Source organism: Meleagris gallopavo, chromosome 2, assembly GCF_000146605.3.
Source record: "Meleagris gallopavo isolate NT-WF06-2002-E0010 breed Aviagen turkey brand Nicholas breeding stock chromosome 2, Turkey_5.1, whole genome shotgun sequence".
NCBI lineage: Eukaryota > Metazoa > Chordata > Aves > Galliformes > Phasianidae > Meleagris > Meleagris gallopavo.
The window spans coordinates 72,003,823-72,024,034 of record NC_015012.2 but is presented as its reverse complement, the minus strand read 5'-3'; the positions used below and the strand labels follow the sequence as shown (position 1 = coordinate 72,024,034).

At 39.0% G+C, this 20,212-nt stretch overlaps 1 protein-coding gene across 1 annotated transcript in view; it reads left to right on the top strand.

The window, feature by feature from the left end:
- Nucleotides 1-19,947, top strand: part of LOC109366370 — a 44,380-nt gene extending 24,433 nt beyond the window's left edge. Inside the window, exons 2-4 of the mRNA XM_031552237.1 lie at nucleotides 17,239-17,279; nucleotides 17,393-17,453; nucleotides 17,622-19,947. Coding sequence (XP_031408097.1) covers nucleotides 17,239-17,279; nucleotides 17,393-17,453; nucleotides 17,622-18,464 — 945 coding nt within the window. The 3' untranslated portion in view covers nucleotides 18,465-19,947. The remainder of the gene's footprint in view (nucleotides 1-17,238; nucleotides 17,280-17,392; nucleotides 17,454-17,621) is intronic.
- Nucleotides 19,948-20,212: the final 265 nt, after the last annotated feature.

Below are 20,212 nucleotides of genomic sequence, written 5' to 3'. Positions count from 1 at the left end.
TCCTTTTTGTTCATTTATTTTTTCCTTTATTAAATTGTGTAGCTCAGACCATGAGTTTGTGCATTTTACAGTTCTTTTTCCTGTCCCACTGTAGGGGATTGTGTGGTGTTTAGCTGCCTACTGGGTTAAACCACAACACTGTCATGATAAATGAGCTAACTATAGGCAGGATTGAAAACTACATATACAACTGGTGACCTTTAATGAACTGCTCTGAATGAGAGTTTCATGAATATGATTGATAAGGCACTATATTGTAATCATTTTGAAGAGGTTTGCTGATCAACAAGTATCAGGTATAAAATTCAAGATTTTCACATTTGAACTGATTGGTTTCTGCCAGAAAGAATCATTCCACAACCCACTGGTTACTGTCACGTGGAAGACTGGTACGTTCCTCAATTCCTGAGAACTCTCTGCTCCCAGCACACCTTGTACACACACAGTGGTGGCTTGAATCCAGGTTCTGAATGATGTATAGCAGAAGGAACAATTAAATTCCTCTAAAACCATTAATGCCACATTTTCATTGTTAGCTTGCAGAACTATACCCCTGTGACCAATAATTCCGACTGTCGTGAACATATAACAGTAATATAGTGAGAATTGTTCAAAATTCATTTATTGGCTACTTCAATTAGTCAGTGCAATACTAGAATTAACAGATGTTTCATACTGTAATGCAGCAACTGCAGTACAACAGCATGACACAGCTAAACTGATTCTATCTTTGCAACCTTTTCTGTGTAGCAGCAGACTGCATGCAGAATACAAGACCAAATGTAGGTAGGAGTCTTTAGAGTTAGCAGCTGGATACGACAAAAAATATTAGGAAACTCTTGCTTGTAGGAAGTAATCATATTGGGGAAAAAATATTATAAAGTTTTGGATAGTTTCCCAGATACACTGTGCAAGTTGGTAAACACCAAAGAATTTTTAAGCTAAAGAGGACAGGAGTCAGAGGAAAGAGGAGACCTATTATGACACTTATACCATATTTTACAGCAGTATATCATCACAATGACAGCTTAATCAAAAAACAAGGTATTATTCAATGTCTGCTTTTGTAAATAAATTCATCAATTCCAAGGTCAGGAGCAACCTTTGCAAACATGGAAACTGACCTCCATTTCAACTTAGGTTGTTGGGTTCTCTGAATGTGGTCTGACCTGCAGTGTTTGTTCAATAATCTCATATGTGGAGAACTCAGTATCAAGCTTTGTAATTTTTCCTGCTTGTAGAACATCAATAGTACTCTTTTGATCTGAGTTTGTCAAATTTTGACACTTTGCACTCTTATCTTGCCAATAATTTTACCTTAGTTTCAAAATTTTTGCTCTATATGTGTCTTTAGATTGGAAATATTTATTAATCTTGATAAACAATTAATTACTTGATAAATTTAACTAGATTAAACTAAATCAAGTTGCTAGAGTTACTCACTTGGAGGGTTTACTTCTTGATACTTTAAGTATTATCATTCAACCTCTACAAACTATACACACATCTATAGCACCAGATGTGAGCTCGGTATTCTAAAGCAGTAATATTAGAAGGTGATATAATTTCCTTATTTGTACAAAAACACTCCTACCAGTAAGATCATAGTTTGTGCTCACCTGAGCTTTACAGGCAAGGCTCCTCTGAATAGATTTCCTCCTTCGTTGGAAATAACATCCTTTCATGCTGGGTCTATGGCTTTCTGCCTGATTGTATGGAAATTTAGATCTTTATCTGCACCTAACTTGCCAGACAATCTTGATCACTTTCCATCAAAGACTTCCTTTTATTACTCACTACTCACAACATTTTTAATCTGCAGATTTTATCAGCATAATTGTATATTTTCTTCCAAGCGTTGAAAAAAACATTAAGAGAGTCAAATACTGATTCCCATGGAGCTCATAGAAAAAAAAAATCTGAAGAAATGATGATTCTTCCATTGTAGTAATATTTTAGGACCTTTCAGTTGGCCAGATTTTAATCAGTACAGTACGTACCCTGTAGATTGTATTTCTTAATCATCATGTCACACACTACCAAATGAAATGAAATGCCCTACAGATGCCTAAGTGTATTCCATCAATTTTATCACCATTATTTAAAAAAAAATGAGGACTGCCATATCATCTGTTTCATTTTTCTGCCTGAGACAATTATTAGGCTGACAAATCTATATTTGCACTTTTTTTGTTGTTTTTATATTGGTATTGAATTGGATCTCCTATGACTTCTAGAATTCCCAAAGTATTTCAAGTGTTTCAATCAATGCTGAAAATCAGCCTTAACAGGTCAATGAGTCCAGCAGTCAGCTTTGTTAATAGTTTTGGATTCAAATTAACTGGATTTGCTTATTTTTACATGTTACTTTTTTGTTGTTGTTGTTTGTTTGTTTGTTTGTGTTTAACATCTACCTATAGTTTCTGAACTGAAAGATTTTTATCCTTATACCACAATACATTCAAGGCTGCCAACAAAATGCAGTGCTGCTGGGTCTGTGCAGAAGGAGTGACCTCTTCTTATCACAAGATAATCTTTCTCCTAATTATCAATGTGCTCTTATATACCCATATAATCTGACCTTTTCCTACAGCAACAGCAATGGCAGATTATTTAATAAATATTCTGCTTCTATTACATTATTATTAAAAGTTTCCTATTTCCATCTAGCTTTAGATTAGTACTAGATGAGAAATCTCATCGTAGTCTATGTGAAAACATCTGTCTTCTTGTATTTACATTTCCTAGCTTCCTTTTGTCCTTTTGCTTCTTCTATTATCCTTCTGCATCTCATAGAATGAATTTCACAATATACGGTATGAACTGACCAAACTCATTTATTTTAAAAACATCTTTGCACAATAGTGATGATTGAAGCATGCTTCCTGTTCAGTTTAGTATAATATAAATCTCATCAGAAAATATCATATAATCTGAGATAAATTTAGTTGTTCTCACTAAAACAACCATATAATACCTGATCTACACCTGCATTCACTGGAGGTACCACTTTTGCCTAAGCCATGTGTATGGGAACTGTTGAGTCATGGCCTGAACCACTGATTGAACACCTGGGAAAACAACCAGTCAGCCCTGGGAGAACAGATGAAGGCAATTCACCTGCATGACTAAAAGAGGATGAGCCTGACTGCACTTCTCTTAGACCTCACTTAAGGGCTGACAGCCTCTGGGGAAGGATCTCTTTCTGGAGATTTCTTCTTGGTGAAGCAAACCTCAAATTCTCTGATGTGGGTGAGCAATCTTTTTCCCTTTCTTTATAGCACCTCTCTATTGTGCTAGTTCTTCTGTCATCACACTTTTGTTGTAAAGCTTTTCTGACTGTATTGATATGTCCAAATATTACACTATCAATATACAAAATATCAGGAAGCATGTGTATTTATATAATGCTTAAAACAATCCTAACTTTTAAATGTTAACATTTGCAATTAAGAGTTCCAACTTTACCTTCCAATTATCATATTATGCAGAAATTAAAGATGTTACAAAGTAAAAACCCAGTAAAAAGCATTAATTGTTCTGAAAAAGTTAATTTTATAATCTTAATGTAATATTCAGAAAGTTGTGGCTGTTTATTTCATCTAAAATATACATCTATACACTCATACAAACAGAATCAATTGTGTATTTGCTGAGAAGATTTAGTCTTAAATATGGACCTTACAACGGACTTTAAGACATTAATTCTCATGACTTGTTGCTCAAAATAGAAGGACTGTAGGAATGGAAGGATTTATTAAGAGAGAACTTCTTGCAGAATCAAAATTATTATTTGTAATCTTAAATTTTATGAACAATACGTTCTCACTGCAGTCATTTTCTTCATATTCTCTTTGTAGAGAGTACGGTTCTTCATATAATTCTTTGCCATTCTGTTTCTTGAAGACCTTAAGACTTCTAGGAGAAGTTTCATCAAACACAGAGCTTTAAAACCTCATGATTATTTAGTAAGATAATACAACCTGTCCAATATTAATATTTATTTTGCACAGTTTGAAGTCTTTTTGTATCCTTCTGCTTTCTAAATACCCACTGTGAACTGCACAGAAAACTAGATTTTGTCTACACTGCAATCTGGCTATCAGCTGGATCTGTATTCATTCTCTGCAAAGTACAATTTTTGCTCCATAAATCAACAAAAGATGGGAAATCCTGGAGGTAAGGGTGGTGAGAAAGCAGAATAGTGGTCTGCTGTTGCTCTAATTCTCTAATTTGCCTTATACATCAGGAGAGGCAACTTTATTTTTGCTGTAGCTCAAGCACACAATACCTCTCTCTGCATATCTGTATTACTGTTTGTGGTGTTTGATTTATAATAAAAATACTGTTTATTTTCGAATTGCCTGCAAAGAGATGTAGCAGAGCACAGCTGAATGGAAAAAAAATACTAAAGGGTTCCCCTCAACTGACTAAACAGCTGTAGCTCTGTATTAGACTCATGCAAGCCTAACCCTGCAGTAGAGATCAGTGTAACCCAGACTAACTTAGGAAAGGCAACACTACCAGCCAATCTTAGAACTCCTGAGCTAGTATTATTCATTTCATGTTTATTTCTTCGTATAAATAAGAGTAGTATTTTTTAATTTGATATATTCTCACACTAAATACTCTGTTGCGGCCAAAATATTGTGAAACTGATTTTATTAGATATTGGTGTTTTAGAACAGTGTTTTAAAAGAAACTGAAACATATCTGAAATTTCCATATCACATTCTCCTAGTTATTACAAAGGACAAGAGAAAATTTTACATTAAATATGCCAATGAATTACAAAATTCTCTTCCAGACCCTCTATTTAAAATGTATAGTACATACATATGTATGTATACATAGTATAATGTTACACCTATATATGATTATTTATCGATTTATATTGTCATAGATAAAACTTCTTAAATCTAACAGGAAGTAGAAGAAAAAACTGCTGAGAGCATAATGATTTATTTCAGATTAGAGAGAGAATTGATACTGGCAGCTAACTTTGAAAATATTACTCTTAGCAAGATGGTTTTCTTGCTTGTTTTCTTTCTACTGGAGATGTAGATAAACACACTAAATCATCACGTGCAGTTTGGCTGCAGTCTGCTACTGTGAAACTTTTATAAATGCCTTTATTTACTGTAACTCACTGGAAAACTTGTATATTCCAAGCACATTATTTTGGTAGATTTTTTTTTACCCCCAAGAAGTTTTCACTATGTAATTCTGAAAATAAATCTTTTATTAATGTCTTCAAAAAAGTTATCTCTTCCCATACAATATATTTGCCATCTTGAAAGAAGTGTTAAAGCAAGGTAACAGAATGCCACTACTTCTGGAGATGAAAATGAGTTGGGTTAAAATTCCAAGTTGTATGGAAATATCCTCAGTGAACAATGGTCTACCTGTCTTCTCTAAAGTAATTTGTTTTTGACTCAGTAGGCTTATCTGTACCTGAATACTTCATAGTAGATGGAAAAAGTCCTTCAGAAAAGGTTACTTCCAGTTGTATACCAGAAGAAAATCTGCTGCACTGGGAATACATTTTAAATTATTTTTTTCTGAGAGTCACTGTTTAAGGAGCTAAATTCTGGGTCAGACATGATGAGTTATTTGAACATGAATTATCCTGTGACTCCTGCCACCTTCTGTAGGCACTTATTCTGATTCCGTTATTCATTATGAATACCATCTTGTCACGTAGTAGTCAGTTTTAGTTGTGAACTGTCAAATATTACCCTATTTACTTGTCATCCTTGTACCCCACCAAGAATACTATTAATGACTAGCACCATGCCTCTCCCTCATTATCTGAGATCCTGTAGTGTCTGATGGACAAATTAAATAGAAGAGCAGGTGATAAAGTTTCTTCAAATTATTCCTCAAGACCCACAAATCCCCTGTTAGTTGATCACGTTATTTTTAGTTATTGTTTTAAATTGAAAGGTAGAAATGTGAAACTTTGTTACTGGAACTGTTTTGAAGGAAGTTTCTAGAGAAGAAAGAGGATGAAATATCCCTTCATTCATTTCAGAACTGAAAACCAAAACAATGAGCTTCTAAGACCACGGTGGAATTAAGCGATAGTTTCTCATTTTGTGTCCTTTCATTCTTCCATCTGCCTCCAACATCCTGTGTTTTATGAGCCAGTAAGTACCTTACAATTCTCCTAGCCAATTTATACACTATCTGACTCCATTGATCTAGAATCTTGTCCTTGCAAAATCTGTTTCAGAATGAAAAGGAGAAGAGAAAAAAACACAAAACAAAAAAAAAAAAACAAAACCACCACAAAAAAAAAAATCTAACCTCTGTGGAGAGAGAATTAAAATAAGATCATGTTATGTTTAATAACCTATTTCTCTCTGTATTCTTAAAATTATATTTCTTACTCAACACTTAATTTTATTTCTGAATTTTGTCTGAGAGCATGGACAGGCACATTTGTAGTGGAATTTTACTATTATGGTGTCTTTTTCATTACCTTTTCACCTTTGAGGACAGGCATTTTTTTCATACTTCAAAAACATCTTAGAAGACATGGGTCATAGACTTACAGTCACAGCAAAAAGAGTGAAAGGAAGAATGAAGATAAGAATCTATTTCACTGTCCCATTAATTTATCTTTATGATCTTTTTAAAAGAAGATCTTCTATTAGGTAGTACTCCCTTCATAAAATCAATTTCAAAGGACAAGTTCCATATACAGCCAAAATCCTTGAACAGAACATGTGGTATTAACTTCTGTCTCAGGCCACAGAATATGGGGATGGCTGCCCCTAGATTAGGAGTATCACCCAGCACCTTAGCTGGGCTCCTGAGCTCCAGACTCAAAATTTGGGAAGTGCCCAGATGCAACTACAGTACCTAGCTGGTGTAACCACATGGATGATGCCAGTCACCGTCAGCTCCTCATCCTTTTTGGAGCCTTGTTCTGGGACCTTCCTGAATCTCCAAAGTGACAAAGCTGGATGGGTTCTTTTTCTTCTCTCCTGCAGATGAGGAAGAGAGAATATTTCGCAAGCCACAGAGCTCTTCTGGGGCTGGGAGAGTGACTTATTTGAAGAAGCTTGAATGTTTTCTGAATTGAATATACACCCTTCCAAAGATTTGAGAAATTGTTGAGGGGTGCTGGCTTCCAGGCTGAATTTCTCCCTACTTCAGTGTTACATACAAAGAGTTGGTGGAAGGGGTTCATCACATTACAGTGTGGTGTTAAACCCAGGGCATAGGAATACTGAGCATGCTGACTTCCACCAGCTCTGGACAGGTTATTGTCTACTAATTACAACTTTTTTATTGAGAGTGCTGTAAGAAAATAAAAGGATTAAGATCTGTTTATTACACGCACTCAAATGTCTGACTCTTCTGATTAAAAAGGGGGCTGGCATATCCATTCCTTCTGCTGCTCGTGTTTGTTATATTATTTAAATTAGATAATCATACTATGCAGGTATTGCCAGAAGAGCCTCCCCTTCTGAAAAACATGGAAAGTGAGCACTTCTGTAGGTAATAGGGATCTTTCTCTATGGGAAAGGGATAACTAATCCAGTACTGTCAAAATGAAGTATTTTTAACATTATCAAAAACTCAGTTCTGACAATGGACAGGTGTCAGTTCTATTCTTCAGGGGGTAGCATCTTATTTGGGCATTTGGCAATCAGACTTTTCCATTCAGATACTTTGAGTTATGAATTGCTTAAGTTTGGTCATCTGGTATTTCTGGATCCCTAGTTCACCTCAAACAAGCTGTCAATGCATTACTGTCTCCACAATGTACTGATGTTGCCAACAGACTTCCATATTTCTTCATTAGTCTGTTAACTCTGTATAAAGATTTAAGATGGTTTTGATGTGAAAAAAAAATCCTTATTTTTCTGGCCAGAGGGTAGAAGTTATAATATGAACAACCAGTAATGATGAAAGATGATTTAAAAAAGTGAAGTATTTAAAAACACAACGTTTGTGAAGTTGCAGTACTGAATCTTGCCAAACTTCATTCCTAACACCAGAGGGAGCTGTGCAAAGGCACAAATTCTAAAAAATTCATAAATTCTGAGATGCTCAGATTATACATGCAGAACTGGACTTATTTTAGACACTAGTATTAGCTACTGCTTACAGATATTGCAATCAGGTAAGCCTCTTTTGCCTCCTCTTTAATGGAGAGCTAAAAAGATAGCTCAGCAGTGAATGCCCCAAAGTTTCTTTTCTAACCTCACAAAGAGAGTTTAATAAATTCAACATAACTTTTTAATTTGATATCCTTTAAAAAAATAATAAAAATAATAAAAAAAGGCTTTCATACATCTATTTCTTGGCTATCACTGGTAGCTTGTTTATAATATATGTTCCATATCCTTATTTTTTTCCACTTTCATCACTTTTACTTTTGTTTCTTCTGCTATTCAAAACTTTAAATTATGAAGATCTTATGGGCTTAATTTTGTCTTGCCTATCAACAAAGAGCTGAGCTCCTCTGCGGTAAGTAAGGCTTGGGATTTTGGAAGGGGGATTTTTATATATATATATCCCCCATAGTTCCAAAGGCAATATTAAAAACTTCCTAATCAATCATGGATAAAAGCATATTTAATTGCAAATTACTTAGAACAATAATATTAGGGAAATTCTTGTCTGTAGTTCAGCGATTGTCTTTGCTGCCATTCTTAAAGAAAAGCAAAATATCCACTGATCCATTAAGCCTCCTCAAGCACAATTTATAATTACTTCTGTAAGTATTTCTCACCGGCATAAATTCTGTTGCTGAGTATCTCTGCCAACAGATAGATAACAAGAATTTTTTCCCAGACATCTAAGAACCAACTGCAAAATATGTAGAGCCTCCCCATGCATGCTGAGCATGTTTAGTGCATGCCGTTGATCCACTAACTGCATATCAGCCTTCAAATCCAAGAGATATTTAATATCTGGGACTTTTGTGTGTGTGTTTGTGTGTGTGTGTGTGTGTGTGAATTTGTACTCATAACTGTTTATTTTTCATTTTCCTTTAGACCTTTCATTGTTTGCTGCAGTAAAACGACTTTTTCAGCTTCACTTGCGATTACCATGCTGCAGTAACTTTTCTAATGCATTTACCTTTGTTTTATTGTCTGACATTTGCCAACATCAACCATTCATTTGCCACCCAGGAGTCCAATTAATTTTAAGAAGTCCAGTCTTGTCTTCATTCATCTGTAGCTTTTAATTTCTATGCAGTAAGTTCATTTCTGTATGAAATACCATATCCTTGGTTTTAAAGAGTATGCAGTTACAATTACTGATGTACACGCTGAGTTTCTGAATGTGAAAATGATCATAACCCATTTGCATGTGCAATTATCCATTCTGCATATACCATCTGCAGGCAAAGGCTTCATGGTGTACAGTAGTAATGTAAATTAGACATGTGACCTTGCATGTTTCACATGCAATTACTCACCTAAGACATCTGAATATCAAAATCTAAAGTAGCAATTTAAAATAGTGATGTAGCACTATGAAATCTTGTGTGATATTATTATTGCATTTCACATGTAGCTTCTGTCATGTAAGTTAATCATTCAAGAATTTGTAGCAAATTTGTAGATGTATTAGCACCTCTGGAGAATTAGTAGCTGGTAAATGGAAGGCTTTGATGCAAAGTTTGACCTTCATAAATGCAGTTGAGAATCAGTCATGTGAAAGATGCAAGAACACAGGCTCATTTTGAGAGGGTTGAACCTTAGTCTTTTGCTCAGCTGTAGAAGATCTGAAGTTTTTATGTTAAATACACTGCAGAAGCTGTTGATGGGTTTCAGCTATGCTTAAACATGTGACTACAAAGTTATGGGTTCTTCACTGTTTAAGATGTTGATATGGCAATTTCATGTTTCAAGCAAAGATCACTGATGTGGATATTAAAAGCCAGAATTGAGTCAGGTGAAATAACAGTTTTCATTCAGAAATGTCTGCATCAGGACATGCAAAAGCAGCAAGTGTGAAGAGAAAGGATTAACAAGGATGCCTTTATACTTGCCTGAAAGAATTTCTTCCACTGGAAGAGTTTCTCCTAGGTATAGTCTGTACATAAGTTGTCTTCTTTCATTAGTATCTGAGGCTGATACGATTAAGATTCAGAATTTGGGTTATGCTTGGCTCCTTTTACATAGTAGTTGAAATAATCAAATTGAATTGCTATCCCACTGGTGAGTGTCCTGCTTTACTCATAAGTCTGTTGTAAAACATTTCATATCAAGCACTTTATTTCAGTCAAATTATAATATACATTTCAGCTCCTCTTTTCCATACTAAGTCACTGGCTTTCCAGTGACTTCTTCACAACTCTTCTTTTGTTGCAGGCTAGTAGGGTACATATTTTTGCTGACACCAAATTTATCTTTGTTTGAGTGTTTTAAGCTTTCTGTGTGAAAATGGAAACCTCTGGCTCCATTCCAGTGCACTTATAAATGTATTGTGAAGATGATCATGTTCATTCACTAGTATTTTCATTTTATTGCAATAAAGGTTGATTATATTTTTATGTAAGATGCAAAGGAACATACATTTTTAGAAGACAAGTTGTGCAAAATGCACCTGACATCAGTGCCATTGCAATAACTACTCAGAAAGATACATCTCAGTGCAAGTCTAGCATGCAAGAGATTGTGCCAGGGCACCATAAATAAATTCTCTCTATAAATCAGTTATTAAAATAGTCCCTAGCAAAGTTTTGGCTCAAACCATCTACTATCAAACAGACATAACTCAGGGAAAGCAGATTCTGTGGTCCATTTGCTGTGTTTCAGCACTGTGTGTGCTGGCTACCCTGTGCCAGATAGTCTCTACCCATCAACCCTTCCCATGTTTTCTGTACTAGCACAGACACAGCCTGAGCAACTGGGTCTCCTGGAAATTGAATTATGCTTTAAGTTATTGAGAAGTATTGTTGTTATAGCAGCAGTAGTTTAAGGGTATGAGAGAGACAAGGTTTATCAGGAGAGGGAATATTTTCTATCTAATTAATTCATTCAGTTAGTGAAGAAAGGAATGCATTAAATGCTCAGAACAGGCATTTTTGAAAATAGTGTTGACTGGCTGGTAAGAAAAGGGGAAAAAAACTGTTTAAGAAAAAATACAGGAAAAAGAAAATGAACACAAGGTTTTCTATTGGTAGTCTGTCCTTGTCTATTCTGTCCTCTTACATTGTATTCATCGTTGTGATATATGAGAGCCTGTTTTCAGTTTGTCAGAAAACATGACTACAAAATAAAGGCATGGAACTAAATCAGTCTGGCACACTAAGTCCAGTCATCATTTTGTCAGGTCATTTTTTTAAAATGTATCCTTCTTAAAACTGATTATGCTTCTCTCTTCCCCTTTTCTCACGATAAAAGGATGTTTCAGAAACATAGTGCCCTTAAGCTTTGAAATTTCCTTCTAAATTCTATTGCAAACTGATTGATCAACCATTTTTGACTCGTTTATCTTCTGCTAGAATAACTTAAAATACTGTTACCTTCACTAAGTGGGTGGCTGACCTTCTTATGTACTTGTAGAAAGAAATCTAATAGAATTTTGCTCAACTGATCATACAGATTTTTATAATTATCCATATTGTACCTGATTATCTGACAGCTGTGTTGTTCTAAATTATCTTATACATGGGGACAAGAACTCTGTGTGCATTGTCAGAGGAAGTTTTACAGTTTCTATTGGTGTTTGACCTGTCTTTCACAGAAGTACCTGACCTCCTACATCCTCCAGTTTCAATTACCTTTTTTTTTCTTTTATGACCACATCACATTAGTGACTCACAGTCATCTTGTGATTACTAATACACTCGGTGCATTTTACATCTGTCATGTGTTGTTTGTTCATTCTCTACATCTTTTCCCAGGAGGGGAAAGATGTCCTGAAATGTGACAAGCTTTACTGGCACTTTCCCTGTTTTGTTTCACTCTTTGTTCTGTGGCACATGTTGCTGCATACTTCTGTGATTTCTGTTTTAGTTTTTCTATTTGGATGGAAAGATGATGCCATCTGTGATTGTTGATATCTCCTGGAGAGCTAATTCTTAGTCTAGGATAATTCTGTCCACACGGAAGTGTTTTTTTCCTGGTGTGAAGTATGCAGGGGATGGCACTGGTTTTATCCTAATATCCATCCTGTAATGGATCTGTAGACATTTTGTCACAAAAGGAGAAATTGGACACAAAATTATTGAAGGTATGCAGAGATCTAGCATCAAAGATGTACTGTATAGCCCGCACAACAGCTTTATGCTGCTCTTAGAAGCCTACATTAATAGGGAAAGTAATCTGCAGTATTTTATATCTCCTCTGTTTAGCACTTAATACTTCTAGCCTCATACATCCATATACCTGTAATGACATGATAGAGTCAAGAGGAGAAAAATGAATAAATATTATCAGTTATATCATTCTGAAACAAAAAACTTCATGGTCTTTGGTGAGAACTGGCATGATTCATACTTAAAAAGGAAGCAAACTGATTTCAACAAGAGTGAGGGTTATGGAAAGAGAATCCCTTTATCAACAGAAGGATAGTCCTTACTGTGCTAGTATTAGAAGGGTCAAGTGCTCTGACTTCTTTTTCAAAGAACTTGAAAGTCAAATTTTGATATGAATATGGATTCTGTGGGAAAAAAAAAAAAGAACTTTGTTTCTGTTGAAGAGGATAGATAAGCACAGAATTCTTGATGTATTTTTAAATGAAGATTTTATGTCATTTCTTCTCAGAAAGCAGAATCTCACTCAGAAATTCAAAACAAATTGAAAATATGCAAAACAGTAAAAAATACAATCATATGCAACTATGAGATTATTTTAAAACTAATGAAAAAAAAAATATTATGTAAAATACCTTGATGGATTTCATTTTAAATATTGGGTGAATTATGCAGCCTGTTTTCTTGTTTTGTTAATGAAGCATCAGAACCTAAAATATATTTAGTGTTTCATGAATATTCAATGAAATGTTAAATATTTGCAGTGAGATTTGGCAGTCTGAACTTTCCTGAAAACTTACCAGAGGAGAAGATTTAAAAATAATTTGAATCCTCTGAGAAGTCAAAGCTAGGTGTTCAGACAAGGACTTCTAGTGGCTTTAATTTTTTCGATCAGGCAACGCAGAAAAGCATCATGAAAGAGGTTATGACCTCAGTCAAATAATATTTTGACCAACTAACAGACAGAGATGCTGAAAGGTTACTGACTTTTAGAACTGGACTGGACTGGAGTAATTATTATTATAAAACACAATCACTTGTTTTATATCTGATACCCAAAACAGGGCCTTCCATGTTCTCTCTGAGTTTGAAAATATTTTTAACTCTGTTATTAAATGCCAGTTTATCTATAAAAGTTTGCTTGCAAGTAGAATTAGAGATTAACTGTAGAATGTAAAATGGGAGCTGTTTTGCCAGAAAACAAACAAAAATAAACACAAAAAACAACCTCCTAAATCATTTTAAGCTTGATCTCTTCCTTTATTCAGTAATATAATCAAGCCATGGAGAGGACAAAGGAGCCTCTTCTTGCCTTCACTTCCATGTCAGTGTAGCATCAGCTCCCCCACCCCCCCAAGTTACTTGTTACTTAGCATGCCATAGCATGCTTTGTATTTCATGCTGGTGATGCCAAATATTTTGCTTGACTTGCAACAACCACAGAATTTTTCCCCTAGTGGCCAAGTAAAAATAGTACATCATTGGAAGATTTGTGTTTTCTGGAAAAGCTTTTTATATATTTATTATTTTCAAATTTTAAGATACTCCAGGTTGGCAAAACGAGCATACATCAAGCAAAAAAGAATTGCAGAACTGCAGGTTTGTGGAGGTAGGAAGTGACCTCAAAAGATCATAGAGTCCAACCCTGCTGCTAAAGAAGGTACCCTACAATAGGTTGCACAAGTAGATATCCACATGGGTCTTGAATATCTGCATAGAAGGAGACTCCACAACCTCTATGGGTAACCTGTTCCTCTGCTCTGTCACCCTTACTGTAAATAATTTCTTCTTCATGTTTGTATGGAACTACTTGTGTTCCAGTTTTAGGCCATTACTCCTCGTCCTATTGCTATGCACCTCAGAGAAGAGCCTTGCCTCATCTATTTGTCTTCCACTTCCCTTTAAATATTTATAAACATTAATCTTCAGTATTCTTTTCCCCAGGGTGAACAGACTCAGGTTACTCAGCCTTTCCTCATATGGGAGTTGCTCCAGGTTCTTTATTGTTTTTGCTAGCCTCTTTGTAGGCAATCCCTGTCTTTTTCAAACAGGGGAGCACAGAACTGGACAAGGTATACTAAATGTGGCTTCACCAGGCCAGAATAGAAGGGGAAGATCACTTCACTCAACCTGCTGATAGTGTTCATTTCAGTGCACCCCAGGATACCGCAAGCCTTCTTGAACACAAGGGCACACTACTGGCTGAAGGCCAAACTGTTGTCCACTAGAATACCCAGGTCCTTCTCTGCAGAGCTTCTGTCCAGCAGGTCATCCCCTAACCTGTACCTATGCATGCGGCTATTACTCCCAGGTGCAAGACTCTACACTAGCTCTTGTTAAATCTCATCAGGTTCTTCCCTGCCCAATTCTCCAGTTTGTCCAGATCTTGTTGAATAGTAACACAGCTTCTGGTGTGTCAGCCACTCCTCTCAGCTTTGTTGCAACAGCAAACTTACTGAGGGTAGACTTTACCCCTTTATCCAGGTCATTGATGAAGAAGTTCAACAAGACCAGAACTAGCACTGACGCCTGGGAAACACTGCTAGTTACAGGCTTCCAACCAGACACAGCTCTGCTGATGAGAACCCCCTGAACTCTACCAGTCAGACAGTTCTCAATCCGTCTCACTGTCCACTCGTCTATCCCCCACTTTCTGAGTTTCATAACAAGGATTTTGTGGGTGACAGCATCAAACGCCTTGCTGAAGTCAAGGCATACACAACATTCATTGCTCTCTCCATATCTACCCAGCCAGTGATGATATCATAGTAGGTTACCAGGTTGGTTAAGTAAGATTTCCTCTTGTGACTACTCCTGATAGCGTTCTGCTCTTCCAAAAAATTATGTGTAAGCCCCAGTCTGTGAAAATGTGCACTTGTACTTGTGACTTCTTTGTTCAAAGAGAAAATAGACTTGCAACACAAGAAAAGAAACCAGTTTGAAGTCAGAGCTTCCCACTCTGTTGAAAACAAAACTTATGTTTCCAAGGTCGTATTAAAAGTATAGAAACTGCAGCCTGGGCATATCCAAGCATATCCAAAGGACTAATGTAAAACCTGCTGCATTTCACAGTTCAAGACTGAACCTGATCTTTGATAGCTCACTTACGTTTGTACTGCTAAAGCAGGTCTACTTTTATGGTAAATGGCAAACAAACAAATGTGACTGGCATTCACCAAAAGTTGTTATTAACATTCAGAACACAGAGTCATCAGTGATTATTTAAACACCAGAAATTTAACTGTTTATATTCTGGATATTTTGTGCTGTGGTAGCACTTGGGCTCTCAGTCAGTGATTAGGGCATCTGTGTACAAGCAGTTCTGCAACCTATAATCAAAGGTTGTTCTTGGATATACGGAGAAAATGTACACAGCAAGCTGACTGGTAAACAGGATGAATGACAACATTGTATGTTGTGTTTGCAGCTTTCTGAAATTATATCATACATCACCAGATTAGCATAATTTCTAATAGCAAAAAAATATTGTATAGTCCAAATCCTGGTAGATGATGATGGAAGAAAATTAGTTCACTCTCGTATTCTCTTGCATTCAGAAAGAATTTCAGTGTCAACAGTTTATGTGCTGGTTCAGCCCAGTTCTGCATATAATGGGACACCACAGGAGAGGGAAAAGTGGGGAAAAGTAGGAAGATGGACCTAAAAACAAAACAGCAGCAACGCGCTGAGGAAGAAAGTTAATTCACTGAATATATTGGAATGCAAGATAACACAATGTAATACAATATAGTTGGAATCAAGACTAAAAAATAAAATGAGAGAAGTACTGCTGTCTGTGCACTGTTTTTGTAGCAATCGGTACCTATTGCTCTTCCATTCACAGCAACCCCACAACAGAAAGATCATCACAGACCAGGCAAAACAGACAGCTGCTTAATATTGTCTCTCTAAAGCAGCTATCCAGAAGTCCATCAATACCCCATAGGATCATTAAAATACACCCTTATGAGGTAATTGATACCAAGTATACCAGAAGCCGCTGGGCCAGTCATAATAGGGTGCTTTTGACAGTATTTACCAGTGAGACTTATTTTGGCCCCCAGTCACTCCAGAAATATAAACTGATTTTGTCTCTTTGTGACTTGAGGGCAATAGAGTGCACTGTGCCAACCAGTGCCTTATATTTCTTGGGTTAGACATGCCAGGCAATTGAATCCACATAGTCCAATATACTCTATTATTCCCTTCCCCCCACTGGAAGAGGGCAGGGCTCTTCCACTTGTTGCCTGCATTGTTCTTCTCTCCCGAGTCATGATCAGCACCCACAGTAACTGGAGAAATTGCACTGGTGATTTATCTGTTTTTGAGATGGTGAAGTTCAGGAACTCATGTGGCAAGATCAGAAAACTAAGCATACCAGTGCCTGAAATGCAACCTTATCAGAATCCTGAAGTTGTGGGGGCACTGACCTGGACTCCCACACCTCCGTCCCACAACTGCTCTCTTGCTTATCTTCCTCACAGTGGTGGGGTGAATGATACGATGCAACAACTCAGCTAAGGACGGGGAGGTCACACACCAGGTACAACTCTGCACAAACTGGTTTCAGTTTGAAGAGGATTCATTTAATTACCCATTAAGAAAAGAACGGGAATAGTGAGAACTAAAAGCAAATTAAAACCACTTCCTCATTCTAAGTTGTGTCTAACTCAGATATTTGAAGTAAGGATGGCAGCAGCGCATCTCAAGGATGGTCCCCAAACTGGTACACGTGTTCACTTGTTGTCAAAGCTCCAATGTTATGTATTTTTTGATTATACTCAAGTTATGTCCATAACTCTCCCCATCCCCATGCTGGGGGCTACTGCCAGCCTAGTTCCATATGGGCTGTGACCTCACAGAGTTATCCCCACCCGCCAGACTATGATCTCACGGCTCTGCCCATGTGAGCCAGCGGCCAGCACTTTGTCTCTCCCAGTGCGGTCGTGACCAGCTTTGAGCGATGGTTGTCGACAGCTTTCTCCTTATCCCCAGCCTCTTGCTCCTAGTGGCTGGGCTGTCTCTGCTCACCCCTCTCTGGCGCCGACAGGTAGGGAAATTTGAGGATGGGAGCCACTTGAGGCTAAGTGACTCAGGGCTTTGGGGTGGGGGTGAGGGCTGTCCCGCAAGTCCTTTCACTGTGCCACGTTCATGTGCCCGTAGGGTTCTGACCGGCGCCGGCAATGGTGGACATGGTGGCTGCAAGTGGTGGCATCGAAGTCAGGTGAGTCCCCTGAGGGTCAGCCTGGCACATTCCCAGGCAGGGCCAGCCCCCTGGGAGAAGCCAAGCTTCGTACCAGCCTCTGTCGTGTAGCAGCCAGGTCAGGTGGGCCTGGAAGATCCCCATGCCCCCCCTACCCTACTATGGCTCAGGCCCGCTCCTGTTTTACAGGTGCTGAGAGGCAGACTGGCAGGCACCGGAGCCCCCTGTGCAGGCCATGTTGCTCCCAGCAGCAAGGATCACGATGGCAGGGCAGTCCCATCCTGTCACATCTCATCCAGCCAGGAAAGATCTGGCCTTTGGTGCTGCGCAGTCTATGGCCATCTCTTCACATGGACTCTGCCACTGGTACCACGAGCTCTGCAGGGAACCCGGCAGGCTTCCCAAACAGGACCAGCGCCCGCAGGTTCTGGTGGCACACGGGGACCCCCCAGGACGCTCAGTCAGCGTCCTAGGCTAGACGGTGGAGTTAAAGACCTGCCGCCTGAGATCTCCAACTTCACAAAGCCACCAGTGAAAGGGTTGATCTTTCAGGAAGGCCTCGTTCAAAGAGAGGAGAGAAAACGCTGGTGGGACTACAAGACCAAGAGGCTCTTTTGGCACATGCTCTCCCCAGCACTTCCCAAAGGGCACAAGAAACCAGGAGCAGCAGCAAGACCAGCTTTGCACCTGCAGAAAAAAGCAGACGGCAAAACTGAAGCCTGCCAGCCCTTCAACTCTGGCTTCAGTGACAAGAGAAGCACAGAGAAATCGGACATGCTCGCTATGGAAGGGCTGTACCGGCAGCTCCTGCCATCCCTAAAACAATCCAAGACTAACAACAATTGCTACAAGTCAGGCAGCGGAACTGAAGAGCAACCAACAGATACCTCTTTCTGCACGCTGCCACCAGTGAAAGGGATGAACGCGCGTGAGAACATCCTTCAAACAGAGGCGGGGAAATGCTGGTGGAAGAGCAAGGCCAAGAGGCCTTCTGAGTATTGTATTGCCTCCCCAGCACTTTCCAGAGTCTAGACGGTTGCTGGAGAAGCCGCAGGACCAACACCAGGGCCAGCTTCAAGCCTGCAGAAAAGGAGACAGCAGAACTGAAACCTGCCAGCACCTAAACACTGCTGTCAGTGTTACGGATTTATTGTTGACATACCAATAGAGAACCGAATCTCAGCCCTAAGATCATCATTTGCATCATACCATTTCAGTTTGAGGGCTTTCAGATTTTTAAAGAGTTAATTTAATAAAAGTCACACTAGTCTTCAGAGAATTGCTATCCTTATTTCTTGACTTTTAGCAATAAGAGCAAGCTCTCTCTACGAAGAACAGCTGCAGAGCATGTAAGCCTGCACTGGGGAAGGGTTCTGAAGCAAAAAGGGCTGACAAAACGCTCTTCTGGGGGCTTTCTGAAGCCAGCAAAAATGCTTTGCTAGGGGGCTGGCAGCTTGTGGGCGGGCTGCCGAGCTCACATGCGCGCAGCCGGCACTGCCCCCATGGACCAGGCTACCTGGCCATAAGTACCTCGGGCAGGGCGACAACTAGCTGCCACCCACAGAGCACGCAGGGTGAGCAAACCGTGTTGGTGTGTGCGCCTTGCTGGCTGCAGCCTGTCCGGCAGGGCATTGAGCCTCTGCCAATACACAAATGTCTGGCTATGGGACTGGTGTTACAGGCAGGGCATTGGGTTCTTTGATAGTGGCTGGTTTTGTAAGTCACCAGACCTGACAGTAATGCATGAGAAAGGTTTATGTCACAGTGGCAAAAGGGTTCTGGGACAGGAATTAGCAGGACTCATTCTGAAAGCTTTAAGCTTGTTTTGAAGGGGGATGGGGTTGTAGCTGGACTTGCACTGGTGGGGCAGTGCTCTAGTATTGATCAAGGCCAAGTGGCTGCTCACCCTCCTAGGGTGAAATGGGCATGGTCAGCTCGCTCCCTGAAATGCCTGTACACCAATGCATGCAGCGTGGGGAATAAGCAGGAGGAGTTACAAATCCATGTTCGGGCAGGAAACTAAGATCTGGTGGCAATTACAGAGACCTGGAATGTGGTCATGGATGGCTATGTCCTTCTCAGGAAAGACAGGCCAGCAACGCGAGGTGGTGGAGTTGCTCGTTATGTGAGAGAGCAACTGGACTGCACTGAGTACTGCCCAGGAGTGGATGAGGAGGGGGTTGAGAGACTGTGGGTGGGAATTAAGGGGCAGGCTGGCATGGGTGGCACTGTTGTGGTGCAGTCTATTCCAGGCCACTGGATCAGAACTAGGAAGCCAACGAGGCCTTCTACAGGCAGCTGATATCAGCCTCACAATTACAGGCCCTGGTTATCATGGGAGATTTTAACTACCCTGATATTTGCCAGAAGGTCTGCTCAGTCAGCCATCCACAAGCCATCCAAGAGGTTCCTCCAGTGCATTGATGATAACTGCCTGATGCAAATGGTGGATGAGCCAACTAGGAGAGGAGCGCTGCTGGATCTTGTTCTCACTAACAAGGAGGGTCCGGTTGAAGTGGTGGAGGGCAGCCTTGTTGAAGTGACCAGGTTTTGTAAGTCACCAGACCTGTTGGTTAAACTTCTTTGAGTTTAACCTGGCAAGAGGAGTCAGGGACAACAGAAAGGGCTTTTTAAATGCACTGCAGACAAAAGTAACACTAGAGGAAATGTAGGCCCACTAGTGAATTATGTGGGTGTCGTGGTGACAGAAGGTACGGAGAAGGCGGAGTTATTAAATGCCTTCTTTTTCTCTGCCTTCTTTGTCTCTGTCTATAGTGCTG